The following is an 18,594-nucleotide window of genomic DNA, read 5'->3' as shown; positions in this document are numbered from 1 at the left end:
GCACCTATGATAATAAAAAAACCTTTGTAAGCTGTTTGGACAGAACTGTGTGCAGGTATAGTGTGTCCACAGTCATATTGGGGTGATATAAAGACAATAAGTCTCTATAAGTCTCTCTTTAAAAAAAAAAAAAGATTTATTTTTGGCCTTTTTAGATAAGACAGGAAGCAAAGTTGGAGAGAGAGAGCGGGGGTAGGGTTGGGAAATGTCCTTTAGCTGGGATTCGAACTCAGGGTGCCCTGACGTGCTACTGCACCATATGTCGCCACGCTAACCACTAGGCTACTGTGCCGACAATAAGTCTCTTTTTAAAAATTTCCTGATGTTAAAATTGGATCTAAACCCCCCCCCCATTTTGAGGCCCACCGCAACGTGACATAGCACCAATTTAATTGACAGCCGCGTATTTACATGTCTACATAGTAACGTTTACAATCATATCAACAAGACAGGACGTGCACAAAGCAACTGGGATTAAAAGATCTGTTCGGCTCACTGTGATCATCAATTATCATCAAATGTGATCAAGAATGAGTTTTACAAGTTTAAAACCTTTTTAAAGCAGTGCATGTTTGTAATGAATTACAGCAATTTTACCGTCTTTATCACCACAGCCGCATAGTGTCAGTACAATTATAAAAGAAGCTTCAATCCCGGTTTGTGAACATTAAATCAGGTTTATTTTGTACATTAACATAATGAATATCCATACAGAAGTGGATATTAATGAGTATCTCGTCACATTTGCCATGCAAAAACACTGAAATTTAAACGCACGCACTGTGTGTGTTTGTGTACTTTGTAATGACATTGTGTGTGACTCATAATCGCAGAAAGGCTTGAATTAACTCCACAACAAAAACATCAAATAATCATTGAGGAATTTCTTACTGCAGTATTTCTCACAAACGTTACATGAGATCTGCTTCCTTCTTGTCTGTCACTATGCTGTTTATCTGACGCTGCAGAAGCAGAGATTGAGGCACACTTTGACAGACAGGCACGTGGGAACGGTGGGCGGGGAGAACTTGCATTAAAGGCACAGGCAACAAAAACAGCTACATTGTGTTTAGAGCAGAAATTCTAATATTCTGAAAGGTATAATAAATAATCTGATGGGTGTTTTGAGCTTAAAAAAGGGGTAAAACACTTAAAACACTGGGTGTTAATAAGAAGGCGACAGAAAATATAAATGAAAAGTTTGTAAAACTACTATTCAGCTATCAAATATGGTAGAAGGTGCAGTTGCTATTTAAACTTTAAACACTTCTAAACTTCTAAACTTTAGACTTTAAACACCAAAAAATAGAATGTAACAACAAAAAGCTGCTACAAACCTAAACTTTGGCTTGGTGGCATATGAATATGTTTTGCATTCTTGTATTATATAGTGGTAATAGTTTAACAGCATGCTAGTCTGCTCTTGTCCTGATCACTTGGAAAAGGCATGATGTAATAGAGTGGATTGTGATGACCTTTGATAACCTTCCTTTCTCTGATTTCTTCTATCAGAGTGTCGTCATGGTTGTATTCAGTGAAGATAAGAATCGGGATGAGCAACTTAAATACTGGAAGTATTGGCACTCCCGCCAGCACACGGCGAAACAGAGGGTTCTGGACATTGGTGAGGCTCCCTCTACATTACTTAGATCAGTGTTTACTCTTAAACTTAGGTCAACCATTATCTACTCACACAAGCCCACACACTTAAACACTTAGTTGAAAACAAAAGAGGTGTGTTGGAGTAGGGTTGAAAATGAAGTCTAGAAAAAGGTACAGTATCTCTTTAGGAGGTGGGTTGGCTACACCTGGTTTAGGCCTCATGCATTCTGGGACATTTATCATTAATGCGAGACATTTTTCAACATTCATTCCCAAGCGAATTTTGCACAGAATAAGTTGCCAACCTTGAGATTTTTCATTTTGTATTTATAGCGTAAGCTTTTCCACTTCTCTTTAACTTCCTCTTCCTCCTGAAATGACTTCTGACTTTAAAATACATCAGCGATGACTAGGGCCAGACAGAATTTACTGACATTTTTTGCTATTTCTGCATAGAATTTTGTTAAAAATCTGCGGATTTATTCAAAATGATTTTGGGAGTATCATAACTAAAACCTTAATATATGATATAAAATAATACCTTTTTAACTTTTATTTTACAATGCAAATCCAATTAGATCCACTTTATTTGGTAAACAAGTCTATATATTTTATTTATAAGTCAAGCATAAGGTAAGCAAGTTTCTCATATAATATATCTACTTAAAGACTGAAAATATTACTTTACAAACTGTATTGTAAATAAATCATATGAATATTTTTCATATTAGTCAAAAATATTACTTAAATTAATAAAAAAACTGAATAAATTTCCACACATTTCCACAAGTAAATAAACAGAATCAATGATGGGCAAAAAATCTGCAGAAATTTGTGGAATTCCGCTCGCACAGATTTTGTGACCACACAGATTTGGGGACCAACAGCCAATGAGAGAGCAGAATACAGGTCAGTGCAGTGTGCGGGGAGGAGTTATAGACCACAATATCAGAATAAATAACAGGGTGTCCGCAGGGTCTTAAAAAGTATTAAAATGTCTTAAATCTCAAAATCAAAATTTTAGGCCTTAAAAAGTGTTAAATTTACTGAAATATTGTGCTGGTGGTCTTAAATCATTTTTAAACAATTACAATTTTTTCCTTTATTTATGTGTAGCTACTCAATCTAGCTAACACCCATATAATCACCAACAATCCATCTCCATAAAACTTTAAACTTTTTATTTAATAATTTTTAGCTCTATTTACCATAATGGTTTAATTATTTTCCTTATAATAACATTTGTTTAAAAGTTCTCGATGCATTTACTGCTGAGGACACTGACCTGGACAGACTGTTGTGCATAGATTTAGTTTATTTTAGTTTTTTTAAACTTTTAAAACATATGTTCATATTTTTTTAAGAAAGTTTGTTGGAAAAAAGTGCTGGGATTTAAGTAGAGCTTGCTTGTTTTTACACAATATTTAAAATATTTAGCTAAGAAATATTTAAATTATTATAAAAATATTTACTAAAATATTGTAAATATTTACATTTTTATTAATAATTTAAATTGAATGTATTAAATAGATTTTTTTTGATAGGGCAATTCAAAATCTTTTCTATTTAGTCATTTGATAAATTCCTTAGCTTTTAGCCCTTTGTGAATCTAAAATTTGATTCATAATGCTCTTAAAAATGTCTTAAAAAGTCTTAAATTTAACTTGGTGAAACCTGCAGAAACCCTTTAATAAGCTTTACAATAACATTAAACAGGAACAAAACAACATTTGCTTGATCAGCCGCAGCAGCAGACCTTCACCTATTTTTTCTATCTTTACACAGCACTGCATCTGCCCAAAAATTTCCTCCTCAACAAAACCTTTTCTTTTTTGTCCTTTTGCTGTAAATCATCATAAGCGCACAGACCATTTGAATGGCAGATTATTTAAAATATTATTGCATTTATTGCATCATTTCCATTCACGAGCATGAATTGTTTTTCACTTTGTTTTGTAAGCCAGAGTTATCAGTCAAGTTGGCTTTATTGTCATTTCAACAATATACAGTTCACAGTGAAAGGAAACAATGTTCCTCCAGGACCAAGGCGCTACATCAAACAACATAAACTGACAACATAACACAGGACTACACAATACTATAAAGATTTAGAAGAATAAAATAAAATAAGGGTGACACGGTGGCGCAGTGGGTAGCACAATCGCCTCGCAGCAAGAAGGTCGCTGGTTTGAGCCTCGACTGGGTCAGTTGGCATTTCTGTGTGGAGCTTGCATGTTCTTCCCGTGTTTGTGTGGGTCCGGGTGCTCTAGTTCCCCCACACAAGTCCAAAGACATGCAGCATAGGTGAATTGGGTATGCTAAAATTGACCATAGTGTATGTGTGTGAATGAGTATGTATGGATGTTTCCAGTGATTAATAAAGGGACTAAGCCGAAAAGAAAATGAATTAATGAATGAAATAAACTTAAATAAAAATAGGAATAAAAATAGTGCAAAGTGCGGTTTGTGCAACATTTAGTGCAAATAAGACAGGACAGACAAGACAGGACAACAAACATTAACGCCGACCAGTACTCTACGGATGTTGTGCAAATATTGGATCAAATATAAATACTATATGTAAACATTTGTCATTGAGGTAGAAATGTTGTACAGAGCAGTGTAAAAATAGCAGTTGCAAACATTCCTGTTGTTGTCCGTTAATTTTTTTGTCTGTGTGTGTGTGTATCAGTCCAGTTTTTTCATATTTAGAAGTCTGATGGTTTGTGTAAAAAACTGTTGCACAATCTGGATGTGAGAGCCTGAATGCTTCTGTATCTCTTTCCAGAGGGCAGCAGAGTGAAGAGTTTGTGTTGATTTCAGGTTCATCCCAATTAAATTGTCTGCAATGTTTTGTGTAGCTTGTCAGTGAACTATAGCTCCGTGTAGTAACCGCTGGCCCATCTAAGTGCAGGTGCTGGAGATTTATTACTGATTACCCAACTGGCTTTACTGACAAAATGCAAATAAAATCACCTTCGATTAATTGTGCAGGATCAGCACACATTTCTGAATGCAGTGACGTGTAAGATTAAGTTTGCATAGCTAGAAGCATTTATGATCTTGTGTTTGTGTAGATTATGTATCAAATTTTCCCAAAAATCATTAACTACATTGCTACTCAACACTCTTTGGTCTGAATTAGCTCTTTGACCAAGGTAATTCTTGGCTTTAGAGTGGTTGGTTCTGCATTCATCAGTAGTTTGAAGATTGACAGTGCTTTACAACCCAGAAGCCCTCAGGGGTCTCGTGGGAGATTGGTTCCTCTTGGTTTCCCTTTGCTTAGTTTTAAACTATTTGTTTGATAAATGGCTATACACAGCTTTGACTACAAAGTCTGCATTGAGATTTTTAACAGACGCATACATACATACACTCACCGGCCACTTTATTAGGTACACCTTACTACTACCGTTTTAACTTAAACTGCCTTAATCCTTTGTGGCATAGATTCAACAAGTTACTGGAAAAATTCCTCAGAGGTTTTGGTCAATATTGATGATAGCATCACGCAGTTGCTGCAGATTTGTCGGTTGCACATTCATGATGCGACTCTCCCATTCCACTACATCACAAAGGTGCTCTATTGGATTGGATTCTGGTGACTGTGGAGGCCATTTGAGTACAGTGAACTCATTGACATGTTCAAGAAACCAGTCTGAGATGATTCGTGCTTTATGACATGGCGCGTTATTTTGCTGGAAGTAGCCATCAGAAGATGGGTACACTGTGGGATGGACATGGTTAGCAACAATACTCAGGTAGGCTGTGGTGCTGACAGCTCAGTTGGTACTAATGGACCCAAAGTGTGCAAAGAAAATATCTCCCACACCATTACACCACCACTACCACCAATCTGAACCATTGATACAAGGCAGGATGGATCCATGCTATCACGTTGCTCGGTTTGAACTGCAGCAGATCGTCTTGACCATGTTCACATTCCTAAATGCATTGAGTTGCTGCCATGTGATTCGCTGATTACAAATTTGCGTTAATGAGTAGTTGTACCTAATAAAGTGGCCGGTTAGTGTATTTCTGTACTCTTCTGACATTTGGACAGATCGCCTTCAATGCTTAATATGTAGTGTTAATTAGTTATTAGATATTTAATAGTCATTCATTAGACTTTTTTTAATCCGCAGCTGCACACTTTAAGATATTTCGATTGATATAACCTGGGGTTAAAAAGGGTGCGTTAATGTTAAGATCCCTGCTCAGATTTGATCTCATGAACTTCAGATCCCTAGCCGAGCTTCTAGAGCATACAGTCCACCTGGCGTGGGGCAGCTATGAATACAAACAATTCTCATCTTATTCTTCGTTTTGTCAAACTTTAAGAGAACAGTCATCTTGAACCTGTTGCTTCTTGTCCTCTCCTCATCTCTAGTAATCAGACGCTCTGCAATGTCCTTTGTCAAGCTTTGGCCTCAAGACTTTCAAAGCCCAGGAGCACCCTAAGGGAATACTTGTGTCGCGATGGCAGCCATGTTCTTTTTAAAGGAACACTCCACTCTTTTTGGAAATATGCTCATTTTACAAGTCCCCCAGAGATGAACAGTTAAGTCTTATTATTTTAAAAAATATTCAGCCGAACTCCAGGTGGAGCACTTTTATCTTAGCTTAGCATAAAACATTGAATTGGATTAGACCGTTAGCATGTCCCCCCAAAATTTCAAAAATGAGTTTCAATTGTTTTTCTATGTAAAGCTTGACTATTCTATAGTTAAATCATGTACTAAAACCAACAGACAATAAATAAAACTCTTTTTTTGAAGTGTTTTATGCAAAGCTAAGCTAAATGTTCTAGAGATCGGCTTAATGAATTCAAACATTGTAAAACTCAACTGTTTAACTCTTATAAAATAAACCTATTTCCAAAAAAGTAGAGTGTTTTTTAAACCCAGCAGTCTCAGATAGGGCTAAGTGGAAGAAATTTTGGAGGAGACAAGGTGAACTATGCTTTACAGGAGGTGATGTAGATGGTATACTGCAGTATGCTGAAGCCAAGTAGGGGAGACAGTGACTGAAACCTGACACCTGCACAGTTGGGATTTGAATAGCAGTTGAGGCGGGATTGTTCCTCAGGCTTGGGGCCATGTTACCAGAGCGGAGATTTGAATGGGGCTATTTAATGGGGGGAAACTCACTTCCAGACATAAACGGGTGTGCATGGTAAACCTTTCAAAGGTGATCCATTGGGAAGGGTTTTCGCCCTAATCCTCAAGGTAACCCCAAGTAAGACAGGTGTTGGGTTTGCCTAACATGAAGATGAACGCCCAAGTAATGAAAGCCTATTAAATTACAAAGTTCTTCGTAACTTAAGTGAGGATTTCTAATTAGCAAAGGAAACCAGCACTATTATGACCACTCATACTTAACTTTTTTAACCAGACTATTTTGAGCCACATCAATCTGTCTTTGAATAGATATGTCAATTTATAAATACTTTGTTGTTGAATTTCTGAATGTCTCCTCAATTATAAGTCGCTTTTGACAAAAGCGTTTGCCCAATCACCAAATGTAAAAGTAAATAAAAAGTCCATACTATGCATGCAACAACTTTTCTATGATGAGTTCGTGTACATTAATGAACAGCGCTTCAAATTTGACATTTTTTGTGCAAATTGGTGCTATTATTTGTTTTTCATGGACAATAAAAGAAGTATTTAAAGAGACAGTTCACCCAAAACTGAACATTCTGTCATCAATTACTCACCCTTTACTATTCCCATTTTAATCTTTTTGATTGGTCTTTTGTATGACAATACAAATTAAATATTGAGAGGTAAACAGTAATGTATTGTCCATTAATAATCTCACCCCTTAACCTCTCATTCATTAACTCAACAAAACAATAAATGCATAAATACCAAATTAAGAAAATTAAATACATAAGCACATGACATCAGAATAACTGGATACAGATGGGGAAAAAAAATAATTAAAATAATAATAATGAATAAAAAAAAAATGGTAAATGACCTTTACTATTCCAAACCTGTTTGAGCTTCTTTCTTTTGCTGAACAGAAAATAAGATATTTTGAAGAAAGCTGAAAACCTTTAACTATTGACTTTCATAGTGTTTTTTTTTTTTTGCTATGAAGGTGAAAGGTTACAGGTTTTCTGGTTTCTCAAAAATATACACTACAGGTCAAAAGTACGGGGTGAGTTTTTTTTTCATGTTTTTTTTAAAGAAAAGTATTCTGTTCATCAAGGTGGCATTTATTAATTGTAAAAAAGAATAAAAAAAACTGTTAAATATTTATAAAAAATTAAATAACTGATTTCTTATTGTATGTAGTTTTATTTCTGAAAAGATCATGTGACTCTGAAGACTTCAGTAATGAAGCTGAAAATTCATCTTTAAATTCAGTGGAATAAATCATTAAATTAAATGATAAACTGCTTTTAACAGTTATTTTATAGTGCAATAACATTTCAAAATTTTACAATTTGTACAGTATTTTTGATTAAATAAATGCAGCCTTAGTGAGCAGGAGAAGCTTATTTGAAAACATTTAAAAATCCTACTGACCCCAAACTTTTGACTGATATATGTGTGTATTTTAAGTACATACAGTAAAAGAATAAAGAAACTCATAAAAGTTTGGAGGCTCTTTAGGGTGAGAAAATAAAGAAGACATTTTCTATTTTGCGTGAACTGTCGGTTTAAGGAGAACCAGTCAAGAATGTAAAGTTAACTTCTGTAGCTAAGCTAGCATAGACAGGCTGACTCCAGCCAAATCTATAAAGTAATGACGTGTAGACTAAATCACAGACGTGTTTAAAGCGTGAGTGGTCATAAATAGCCTATCAAGCGGCTACTAAAAAAGCAAATGTTTGTTTGCATAAACAGATAAGAATTATCTAATGTGGACAGGTGCCGTTTTATATACACTTAGCTTATCAACAGCTTGCTTTGCCATTGTTTTAATATTGCCATTGTCCAACATTCATCAGAGCATTGGCGTACCCAGATTATACACTTAGACCCTGTTTACACCTCATATTAAGATACAGTTTTTGTTGATTGAATCACAAGTAGATGAGGTAGGCACATTCCCATTTACACCTTCACTGAAAAAAATGATGTCTGCAAAACTGTTGCAAACAATTTATTTGTGTTGAATTTAAACAAACAAATTAAATTTAAGAAAATTTAACTTAATTTGTTTGTTTAAATTCAACCTAAATAAATTGTTTACAACCACTTAACGTAAAAAATTTAGTAAATCCAAGGAATCATCTTTGAATATTTTTTTTCAGTGTTGCTTTTAGTCTCTTGTGTTGACTTTTACTCATTTCAAAGAGGACGGTTAAATTGGTGCGTGTATGGTCTTTCTGATGCCTGTTGCAAACAAACTCTGGGTTGCAGAGTAAGTTTTGGGTTGACAAAACCAAACAAATCCAACCTGGTTAAGATCAGGATAAGTGGTTTTACAGCACTTTATAAAAACGTTCAATGTTAATTTGTGGTTTAACCCAGAGTTTGTGATTAACTCTGGACCGCATGCAGCCGGAACACAACACATAAGAGAGTCAGTTTGATTAATTTCTAGTGAGAGAGTCTGTAATTCACTTTTATGTTGATTAAGAGAGTCAAAACTTTATCAGAAAATTTATTAACTTATAAATGCATATACAAGGCAGAAATAAGCACTGCTGATGCAGCAAAAGTTTAAGAAGGCAGCTTAAAAAAATATTGTTATAGAACAACTCGGTCAACTTATTTTAATAATGTAAGCATTACTACTATTAATTGACAATTCAGAACAATTGGAATATATAATATTTAATATAATATGAATAATTATAATTTGCATAATATAAATAAATATTAGATAATAAAAATATTAGATAAATAAATATTGCATAAATAAATATTAGATAAATAAATATTAAATAAATAAAAGACAATTTTCACTCATCATTGTTTTTAGTGTAAATGGCTCTAATTTGAAGCAAAAAATACATATTGGAACTGGGAGTGGTATATATGTTACTTTTATCACAGCTGATTGGTCCAGGTTAATTTTTCTACCTCAAACCCAGCAAAAAATCTGGGGTGCATTTCTGAAAACCATTGTTAGCCAACTGAGGTCACAAGTTCTGTCGTTACAAACATAGTTAGTTGATTTGGCATTTCCCAAATCCGTCGTTCCAATGAACATTCACAAACTACGTTGTAAACTTGTACGCTTGCAACTACACCTCTAGAGCTGTAGTTAGCAGCATAGTTCCTGGCTGTGTTCAATTCTCAGTTATACCCCTATTCGTTTGAACGTTCCAACATTTCAACTTGAAATGATAAAAAAAAGCATTAAAGTGATCTTAAATTTGCATTAAGCATTAAATTAAGCATTAAATTTGCTTTCAAAGTATTTTTACAGTTCAGTTTTGACAATTCAATATTGTCTTCATATTGACAATTGCGTTCTTATTGTAGTGCACTTTGAATACATTTATGCCTATATGAATGCAGCCGTGGCTCATGACGAAAGCTGTAGGTGAACTGTTATTTAAAAGTGAAATTTTTGTTACATCTCCAAAGCTTGTAATAACAAAATAAATAGCATACGTTAATGCTTTTAATTTATAGTAGGTTATTTTTTAAGAAATGTATCTGTAGCCTACTCTATATGTCATGGGCCTATTGGTTAGAACATTTCTGCAGTGGTTCGAATGTGTTAAAGTTGTAAATGTAGACTTTTCAAAGAGGTAAAAAATAAAATAAAAAAATAAACAATATCTTAAATAATAATATTAATAATAATAAATTAATAATCTTAATAAAAATACTATTATTACTACTACTAAACATAATAATAATTATTATTATTAATTAGGATTTTTTTTCATTTTTTAAAATAAATAGCCTACTGTTATTTACAACCATTAACATTTATATGATTTATATATGAGATTAGAATAAGTGTTAGCTTTTTCTAAGTGGTTTTATGTTTTAGAATATGGAATATTCATAATATTTGTAGAGGAAACATTGGCCCTATCGTTTTGTTTACATATATTTCAATTAATATGGCAAACAAGTGCATGTTATTACCAAAACTAGCCTAAAATTTTTTTTTCAATATAATTTACAACAAAAAAATAATGTTTTTTTCTCTAAAGAAGTTGTTATTCCACCCGTTTAGAGCATCATTCTTGACATTTTATGTAAGAACTAACATGGTTCAAGCAATGGATTTGCGACAGAGAAACTACGGTTTTGGGATACACTAGTCATTCTTTTCCAAACGATTCATCGTACTATGGTCGTTCTGTTACGAGTTACCTTGTTGTTCGGGAAATGCACCCCTAATCCAGATCATGGTGATGCTTCTAAAACTTGAAAACCCAAGAGTTTTCTCAAACTAAACTCAAACTGATTGTGGTAAAAACCCAAACAAACCTTTGTGCAACAGCATTCTGATGTTTTGATCTATTACGAAATAACCTTGCATGATTTACATAGGAACATAAAAGTAGACAATGGCAAACAACTTGAATCAGCACTGGAAGAGAATTTTGTGCTTTTTACTTTATTTTTTTCAATTTTAGATTCCATAATTCCAATTCCCTCTGACTTGCATGTTTTAATAACAATCTGTCATGTTTAAGAATTTGGTCAGTAGGTGGAGAGTATAGGGGGTCTTTATTGGCTGTCAAATGCAACGCTGTAACCTAGTAAACCTGGTATCCAAAAACAACATATCCGGGTTGTGTGTATGTATCTCCAGCCAGGATGAGAACTGACTTTTCCTGTTTTTCCAACAGCTGACTACAAGGAGAGCTTTAATACAATTGGAAATATTGAAGAAATCGCATACAACGCTGTGTCCTTCACCTGGGATCTGAATGAGGAGGCCAAGGTAAGCCATCCAGCACCAATACTGTGTATTCACTGTAGGTTCAACGGTGGAATGGCAAATTTACAATAAACGCCTTCTCCAGCATATGTGTGTTTTGGGTTTATGGACATCCTGGTAGCATTAATGGTTGTCATGGATGATGAAATGGCAGGTGTAGCTGTTTAACTCCACCGAAGGTTCAGTTTTCAGTCCCACTACATTAGCGCATTTCTTTTTTTCCACAAACTCTTATTCAAACGCACAACCACCATTGTATGTGATACACAGGGTGGAGTGTGTGACATCTGATATGTGTATTTTACACGCAATAGTCTCTCTCCTATTGTTGAACACTCCTCAAAAGTCCTGTATAGCATCTTCACCCTGGTGCATCTCCCCCCCAGTCCTGTGTATTAATTTAAACCTCTGTTTTCTCCTGAAATGAGTCTCGGGTTTCAGCTGTATGCTACTAAGAGCAGCAATGGGTTCAGGTTTGTGTACATGGCCAAATGCATACAAACGCTGTCCAGATCCTCCCAGCCTCACAGGTAGAGCCCTGCCTTCCTATTGTGGCTCTTCTGTTGCAATACAAGCTCAGTTCAAACACTCGCCTCTGGAGCATAGTCAACTAAAACTCTATGCAAACATTTGCTTTATATCAGGCCAACTCACACTGGTAAAACCTATTAATGCGGAATATACTGCAGCCGCCCTTGGTAGGATATTTAAATGGATTTTTTTTTCTTTTTTTGAATTCAAGTCCATGTAAAAGCATGCAGTGGGGTGTGAAACGCTCTCAGTTTGATCTGATAAGCATCTCCATACTATGACCTAACATACTCTCAACTTTTATTACAAGTCCCTTCAAAGCTCTTCTCATCACGGCAGACTGGAATGGAGGAAGCCATAAACTCCATGAGCCATTGATCTGTGAGGTGGAAATTATGTCCTCGTTGGAGTGTGGAAAGGCTCGGTCTCTTTTACAAGTGGAGCAAACCTTTTTGACTTTTTTGTCTTTAAAACATTACAAATATTGGGGTTGGCATGATTATGCTGTGTGGAAAAAGTCTCTTATGCTCAAAAAGATGATCATTTTTAAAAGAATATGAAATTGTTATACAAAGGAATTTTCAACAGCCATTAGCCCAGTCTTCATTGTCAGATTATCTATTAAAATTAGGGCTGAATGTTATTGGAAAAACTGCTGTTACAATATTTAGTGTTTTTTTGCTATGTATATTGCAATATAAATACAATTCCACCACGTTACATAAGTAGCTCAATAAATTTTGATTGGGAATATTTTAATGGACAGAGTATCTACATAAAATAGTAGTGCAAAGATACAAACGAAATAAACAATGCTTTAAGGTTTTTTGCAAAGTCTAATGGGATTCGGGTACAGAAATTGAATAAGCAAATGTGAAATAACACTTTAGTCTTCATTATTTTAATAATTCAATTAAATAAATTTTTATTAAAGCTATAAACAGTACAATTTATTGTGCTCCGATGCTTTAAACTGATTTAAAAATGCTCAAATAGGCATTAAAGCCATAGATTGTAAAAGATATGGATGAAGTATCTGTTATGTCACCCATAGGCTTCTGAAGAACGCAAAAGAAGCTACAAGTAGGCGTGGCCAACCATCGCCATTTTGTTCGCGTGTCATCACACCGACTGGGGGATACCAAACAAGGGCAAAGAGTCAGAGAGTGAGCGGAGCTACTGAAACCTCCTAACATTTTGCTTGCACAGGCTTTTCTTTGGGAGAAATACTTAATACTTCATTGCCTGCGACTCGTGTTAGTAAATGCAAGGCTACTTATAAAATCCAGGCATGAAACTGTATGACAACGTTTCAGATGACTGTTCTATAGCCTACAGCTAATCAATCTGTCAGATTTTGGAGTGCATTACAGTTCTAAAGAAAATTATAATTAATAAATTATCTTAAATAAAACAAATACATTTATAGAGATAGTATATAAGTATATCATTTCATCCTGGGATATCCTGGGAAATGGAGACCACGTGAATGGTTTGTCAGCACAATTAAGTGCACATAGCATGCCATATCATCTGATAATTGTAGGAAATAATTCCAAAAGGCAATTGACTGTGTAAAGCCATATAGAACAAAACAAAAATACGATGTATATGCCGAGCTCAGCGGCTAATCAGCTGGAATCAGCTGAGATGAAGTGACGGCGACCAGCGAGACTTAGCTGTCACTTAAGTGTCCACACCCTTAATTATGCAGACTTAATATAACTTAATATAAATGAAACAGATGAGTTGTAATAAATATTCACCCCCCTCACAGTTGTCATTAAGAGTAATATTAGCTATATGAACCAAAATTGTTCTTTGTAACAGGCTGTAAACACCTTTTTTCAGCTGTAAAGTTGGCCATTTTATCAATGGGCTCGATAGAAATTTGCTTTATTATGGAGCCAGGACTAGCGGAATTTCGATGAATTGCAGTTTTAGTTACCTCCAGATTTGCTTCACGATGGGGAGCACTTTGTTTGTGAATGAATCTGTTATGAAACAATTGTGTGAACCATCAATATCCCTGTGTCTCAATGTTCATATCCACCTTTGTGATCTAAATGGTATATAACATTTTTAATATTTAATAATTTAGGGTGGACAGTATGCACATTGAGGCACAGGCACTGTTATGTTATCGGGCACCCTTATAAGTTCCTTCAAAAACTAGCTTTTACTTCACTTAGCCAACGATAATGCGTTTCTGGCACTGCAGCGTCTTGTCATATTTCATTTACATTGTTTGCTGATATTATTCAACAAAACAAGCAGCTTATGTGGTCAGTGCAGTAAGTGACTGTATTATTGTAAAAAATGTTACTTGTTTAGCACAAAAGTTCGTAACATACAAAAACGCAAAAAACTAAATCTTATCTATGAAATGTTTTGCCTTTATGCTTTTTTTTTTTTTTTTTTTGGCTCATTACAAAATCTGTGTAAAGCGCAAAAGTCCAGCATCTTCAGATTGGCTGTAGTCTTGACTAGTGATGTTGAATGAAATTTGTCCTGGGAGCACTGTAATAATGTGGCAGCGCTATTGATGCATGCTCATGGTCCGTATATGATTTCTAGTGTATGTATCTATGTTCCTCATCCACCATTGGCCAATGACTTCTAAACATACTGGCTGTATATATTTTTACAAGCCATTTAAGCTATATGTTTATTCTTCATTAAAAATCCACAGAATAAATTCATAGATATTCATAGACATAGATTTTATGTAGCATAAAGGGAAGATATCTGATGCATATTGCTTTTTCAAATCCAAAAGTAAACTACTTCTCCAAGACGCTGAAAACAGTAAACACGAGCTGCTCAAACTATTAAAAATACTTGCTGCCTAAAATATTTTAATTTGATGAATTTACATCAGTCAAGCTGAATCAAAAAATTTAGTTACATATTACTATTTGGTATATCAGAAAAAGTAATTTGTTGAAACCTGATTAATTTGTCAAAATTAGAAAAAAGAACCTGATTATCTTACTAAAGTTAGTTAAAGGGCACCTATGGTGAAAAATCTACTTTTAAAGCTGTTTGGACAGACATGTGTGCAAGTATAGTGTATAAACTGTCATATTGGGATGAAATAAACACACCCAGTCCTTTTTTTTTTTTCAAATTTAACAACATAAAAACGGTGGACCAATTGGAGCGGTTTTCAGATCGACCGCAACTTTACGTAGGAGTGCGGTCCCCCCGCCCACCGAAATTGATTGACAGCTGCGCGCATTAACATGTCTCCGTAGTAACGCATATAATCATATCAACAAGACAGGACGAGCGCAAAGCAACCGGGAATAAAAGGTCTGTTCAATTTGCTCGGATCATCAATCATCATCAAATGTGATCAAGAGTGAGTTTTACAAGTTTAAAATGTTTTAAAGCAGAGCATGTGTGTAATAAATTACAGCGATTCACTTCAGCTTTACTTCATCAGCACAGCCGCGTGTCAGAACAATTATAAAAGAAGACGCTTCAATCCTGGTTTGTGGACGTTAAATCGAGTTTATTTTGTACATTAACATAACAGATATCCATACAGCAGTGGAGAATACCAGTATCATGTCACATATGCGTGCAAAACGAGTGCAAAGCTGTCTCTGTGTGTGTGTGTGTGTGTGTGTGTGTGTGTGTGTGTGTGTGTGTGTGTGTGTGTGTGTGTGTGTGTGTGTGTGTGTGTGTGTCTGCGCTATGTGTGTGTGTGTCTTCGCTATGTGTGTGCGTGTGTCTACGCTATGTGTGTGTGTGTGTCTGCGCTATGTGTGTGTATGTGTCTGCGCTATGTGTGTGTGTCCTCGCTGTGTGTGTGCGTGAACTTTGTAACGACATTGTGTGTGACTCATTGTTGCAACTCTGCAAAAAATGCATCAAATACTGATTGTTAAAGTTCTTACTGTAGTATTTCTCACACACGTTATGTGAGATCTGCCTCCTGAGGCAGCCGAGGGCGGTGATTGAGGCAAGTTGCTGACAGGCACGTGGGAACGGTGGGCGGGGGGGGACTAGCCTTAAAGGCCCAGTACAAAAAAAAAACAGCAACAACCTTTTCCCAGCTATAATACAGACACTTCAAACAGCTATAATAAATAATCTGATGGGTGTTTTGAGCTGAAACTTTACAGACACATTCTGGGGTCACAAAAGAATTATATTAAGTATGAAAAAAGGGGTTACCTATGTGCCCTTTAAAGTAACAAAAATATTTGTTGTCAGGCTTTTTGTTAAATCATTTTTTGCAGTGCATGTGAACAGATGTGTGTCGAATATTAGGTAACACTTTTATGTAATTACTTTGTAGTTTTTCAACATCCATAGAGTAATAAGCACTTTTTACTGGTGAACTGGTGAATATCTGGTGAATATCACTGATTCGCATACTCATCAGGGCCACATTTTTTGGTGCTTGGAAGTTTTTCCTATGCCATCTAAGTGTGCACAGTGTCAGTTTTTAGTTTAGTTTTCTTTCATTAGCATGCTTCACTTAACGATGGCCTCTTTCTTGTCCTCTGGCATTGGTAATGGCTGATTATATGAAACTGTTAATAACTAACCACGTAAATACTTAGCGGGCAAGACTGTGTTTCCAAGGAGAGGCTAAAAAGATTTTTTGCAAATGCAGTTGTGAATAATCAAAGATTACATTTAAGATAAAATTCAATCTTCCTTAAATATAAACTGATGAGTTAAGTGGAGAAATAAGTATTCTGTGCATAAAAAATGCCATAGTTTTTAATGTGAAGTCTAAAGGTTGTTTCTGTACAGTCAGTGGTACAGATAGACGTGTCGAGGCAGGCACCTGTTTTGCGTGTGTAGGTGGCGGGTGGGTGAAAAACAAGGAGCATTTTCAACGGTCAGGACTGTGTAGGTCAAACCGGAACAAGCTGAAAATATGAATATGGCAGTTCTTATGCAGAAGTCTGTTAAATGTGCATAAAGATGCACAGTGATAAACCTGCTTTGCATATCATAACAACACTTTTATTATTTGCAGTTTCTTTGTTACTATTTGAAGAGACAGTTCACCAAAATGAAAATTCTGTCATTTGCTCATTCACCACTTGTTCCAAACCTGTTTAAGTTTCTTTATTCTGTTGAACACAAGCAAATATGTACTGAAGTATGTAAAAAAAAAAAACAGCTATGACTTCCAAAGTATTTTTATTCCTACTATGGATGCCAATGGCTGCTTTTTCCAACATTCTTCGAAATATTGTTTTGGTTCAACAGATGAAAAAATTCATACAGGTTTTTGAGATAACAAAAATTATGTTCATAAAAAAATGTAATAGATATCAGATAGATAATAGATTTGAAAAAGTACATTATATTGTATAACTGCAGATTAGCTATGTATGCGCTTGACAGCTATACTCACCCTACATTTTTAAAATTTGGATTGAGTAAAGCCCCGATCAGATCACACAATCTTTATTGTTGGTTACGAAAGTCACTATGTCAGATTATGCGATTTTGTTTTGATGAAATCTTGACTTGTCATAGGTAACAAATGTGCCACTACAAACTACACGTTCCTTCACGATCAGTCATCCCGTGACATCTACGATGAGCATTATTTCCCAAAGCAGTCACAAGTGTTGTAATAACAATATTTCTTATCTTAAAAAAAATTATCTTATTTCAATCTTAATAAATACTAATGCTTGCTGACAACTAGGCTACATCATTTAAGGGCATTCGTTAGGACATTCGTGAGTGAGATGGAGAAAATGAAAGCAAATCAGCACCAAGAAAAAATTAGATGCTCAAGACAAAATAATGACATAATAAAAAATGAATGAGGTTTTTGATACAACAATCACATTGAAGCAATAATTAAATCCTTATTTTCCTTGGAGCGAAACAAATCATCACAGCACAGTTGAGTAGCTTAGTGGATGGGCACAAACCAAAAAACAATTCATATATTTTTCTTGGAAAAAATATCCTTTTGAAACGAATTTCGTTTGGTATAATTTGGATCTTAATTTGAATGTTTTTGTTTGCTGGTCCATTATCTACTAGATAAACAAGAACAGCAGTAACATCTGAGGTAAAGTTCTTCAAAACAAGTCTGCTACAGTATATGCTTCAGCACCAAAACACATGCTGGTTTGTTAAATAAAATAAAATCTAGCCTAAATAAAATAAAAGTGAAATATTCCAAGTTTCAGAGAAACTTATATTAAACTGTTTTTATTTTTAATGACAAAAGCATCCATTGCCGGTGAGTTTCAATTTAATGAATTTTATCAAGTAATTTAAATAAGCAAGACAGGCTTTTACAATGTATTAGTAGCACTGTTTTCAGATTACCTCAGAAGAACAAACTCTGTTGGAAGGTTAAGAGAACTCAGAAAATCGTTGTGAGAATGGAGGTCTGCATATTTGTGCGAAATAAAATTGCTTAAACCACTTTAATATTTTAGAGAAAGTACTTAAAGTTTGCATAACCAATGATTGATCTTATCCACCCGAGACCCACCCGTAAGTAAATATGCAGCCTATTTTTTGATTACCCGACCCGAGGATTAATGGCAGCACCCACGGATATAACTGAGAAATTATGTGCTCTTATTG

At 35.0% G+C, this 18,594-nt stretch overlaps 1 protein-coding gene across 1 annotated transcript in view; it reads left to right on the top strand.

The window, feature by feature from the left end:
* The window catches only part of grhl2b (grainyhead-like transcription factor 2b), a 46,637-nt gene that overhangs the window by 9,139 nt on the left and 18,904 nt on the right, over positions 1–18,594 (top strand). Inside the window, exons 7-8 of the mRNA XM_056480092.1 lie at positions 1,513–1,624; positions 11,384–11,478. Coding sequence (XP_056336067.1) covers positions 1,513–1,624; positions 11,384–11,478 — 207 coding nt within the window. The remainder of the gene's footprint in view (positions 1–1,512; positions 1,625–11,383; positions 11,479–18,594) is intronic.

The sequence above is a fragment of the Danio aesculapii genome, chromosome 19, assembly GCF_903798145.1.
Source record: "Danio aesculapii chromosome 19, fDanAes4.1, whole genome shotgun sequence".
Classification (NCBI taxonomy): Eukaryota; Metazoa; Chordata; class Actinopteri; order Cypriniformes; family Danionidae; genus Danio; species Danio aesculapii.
This window is presented reverse-complemented; position numbering and strand designations above follow the sequence as displayed.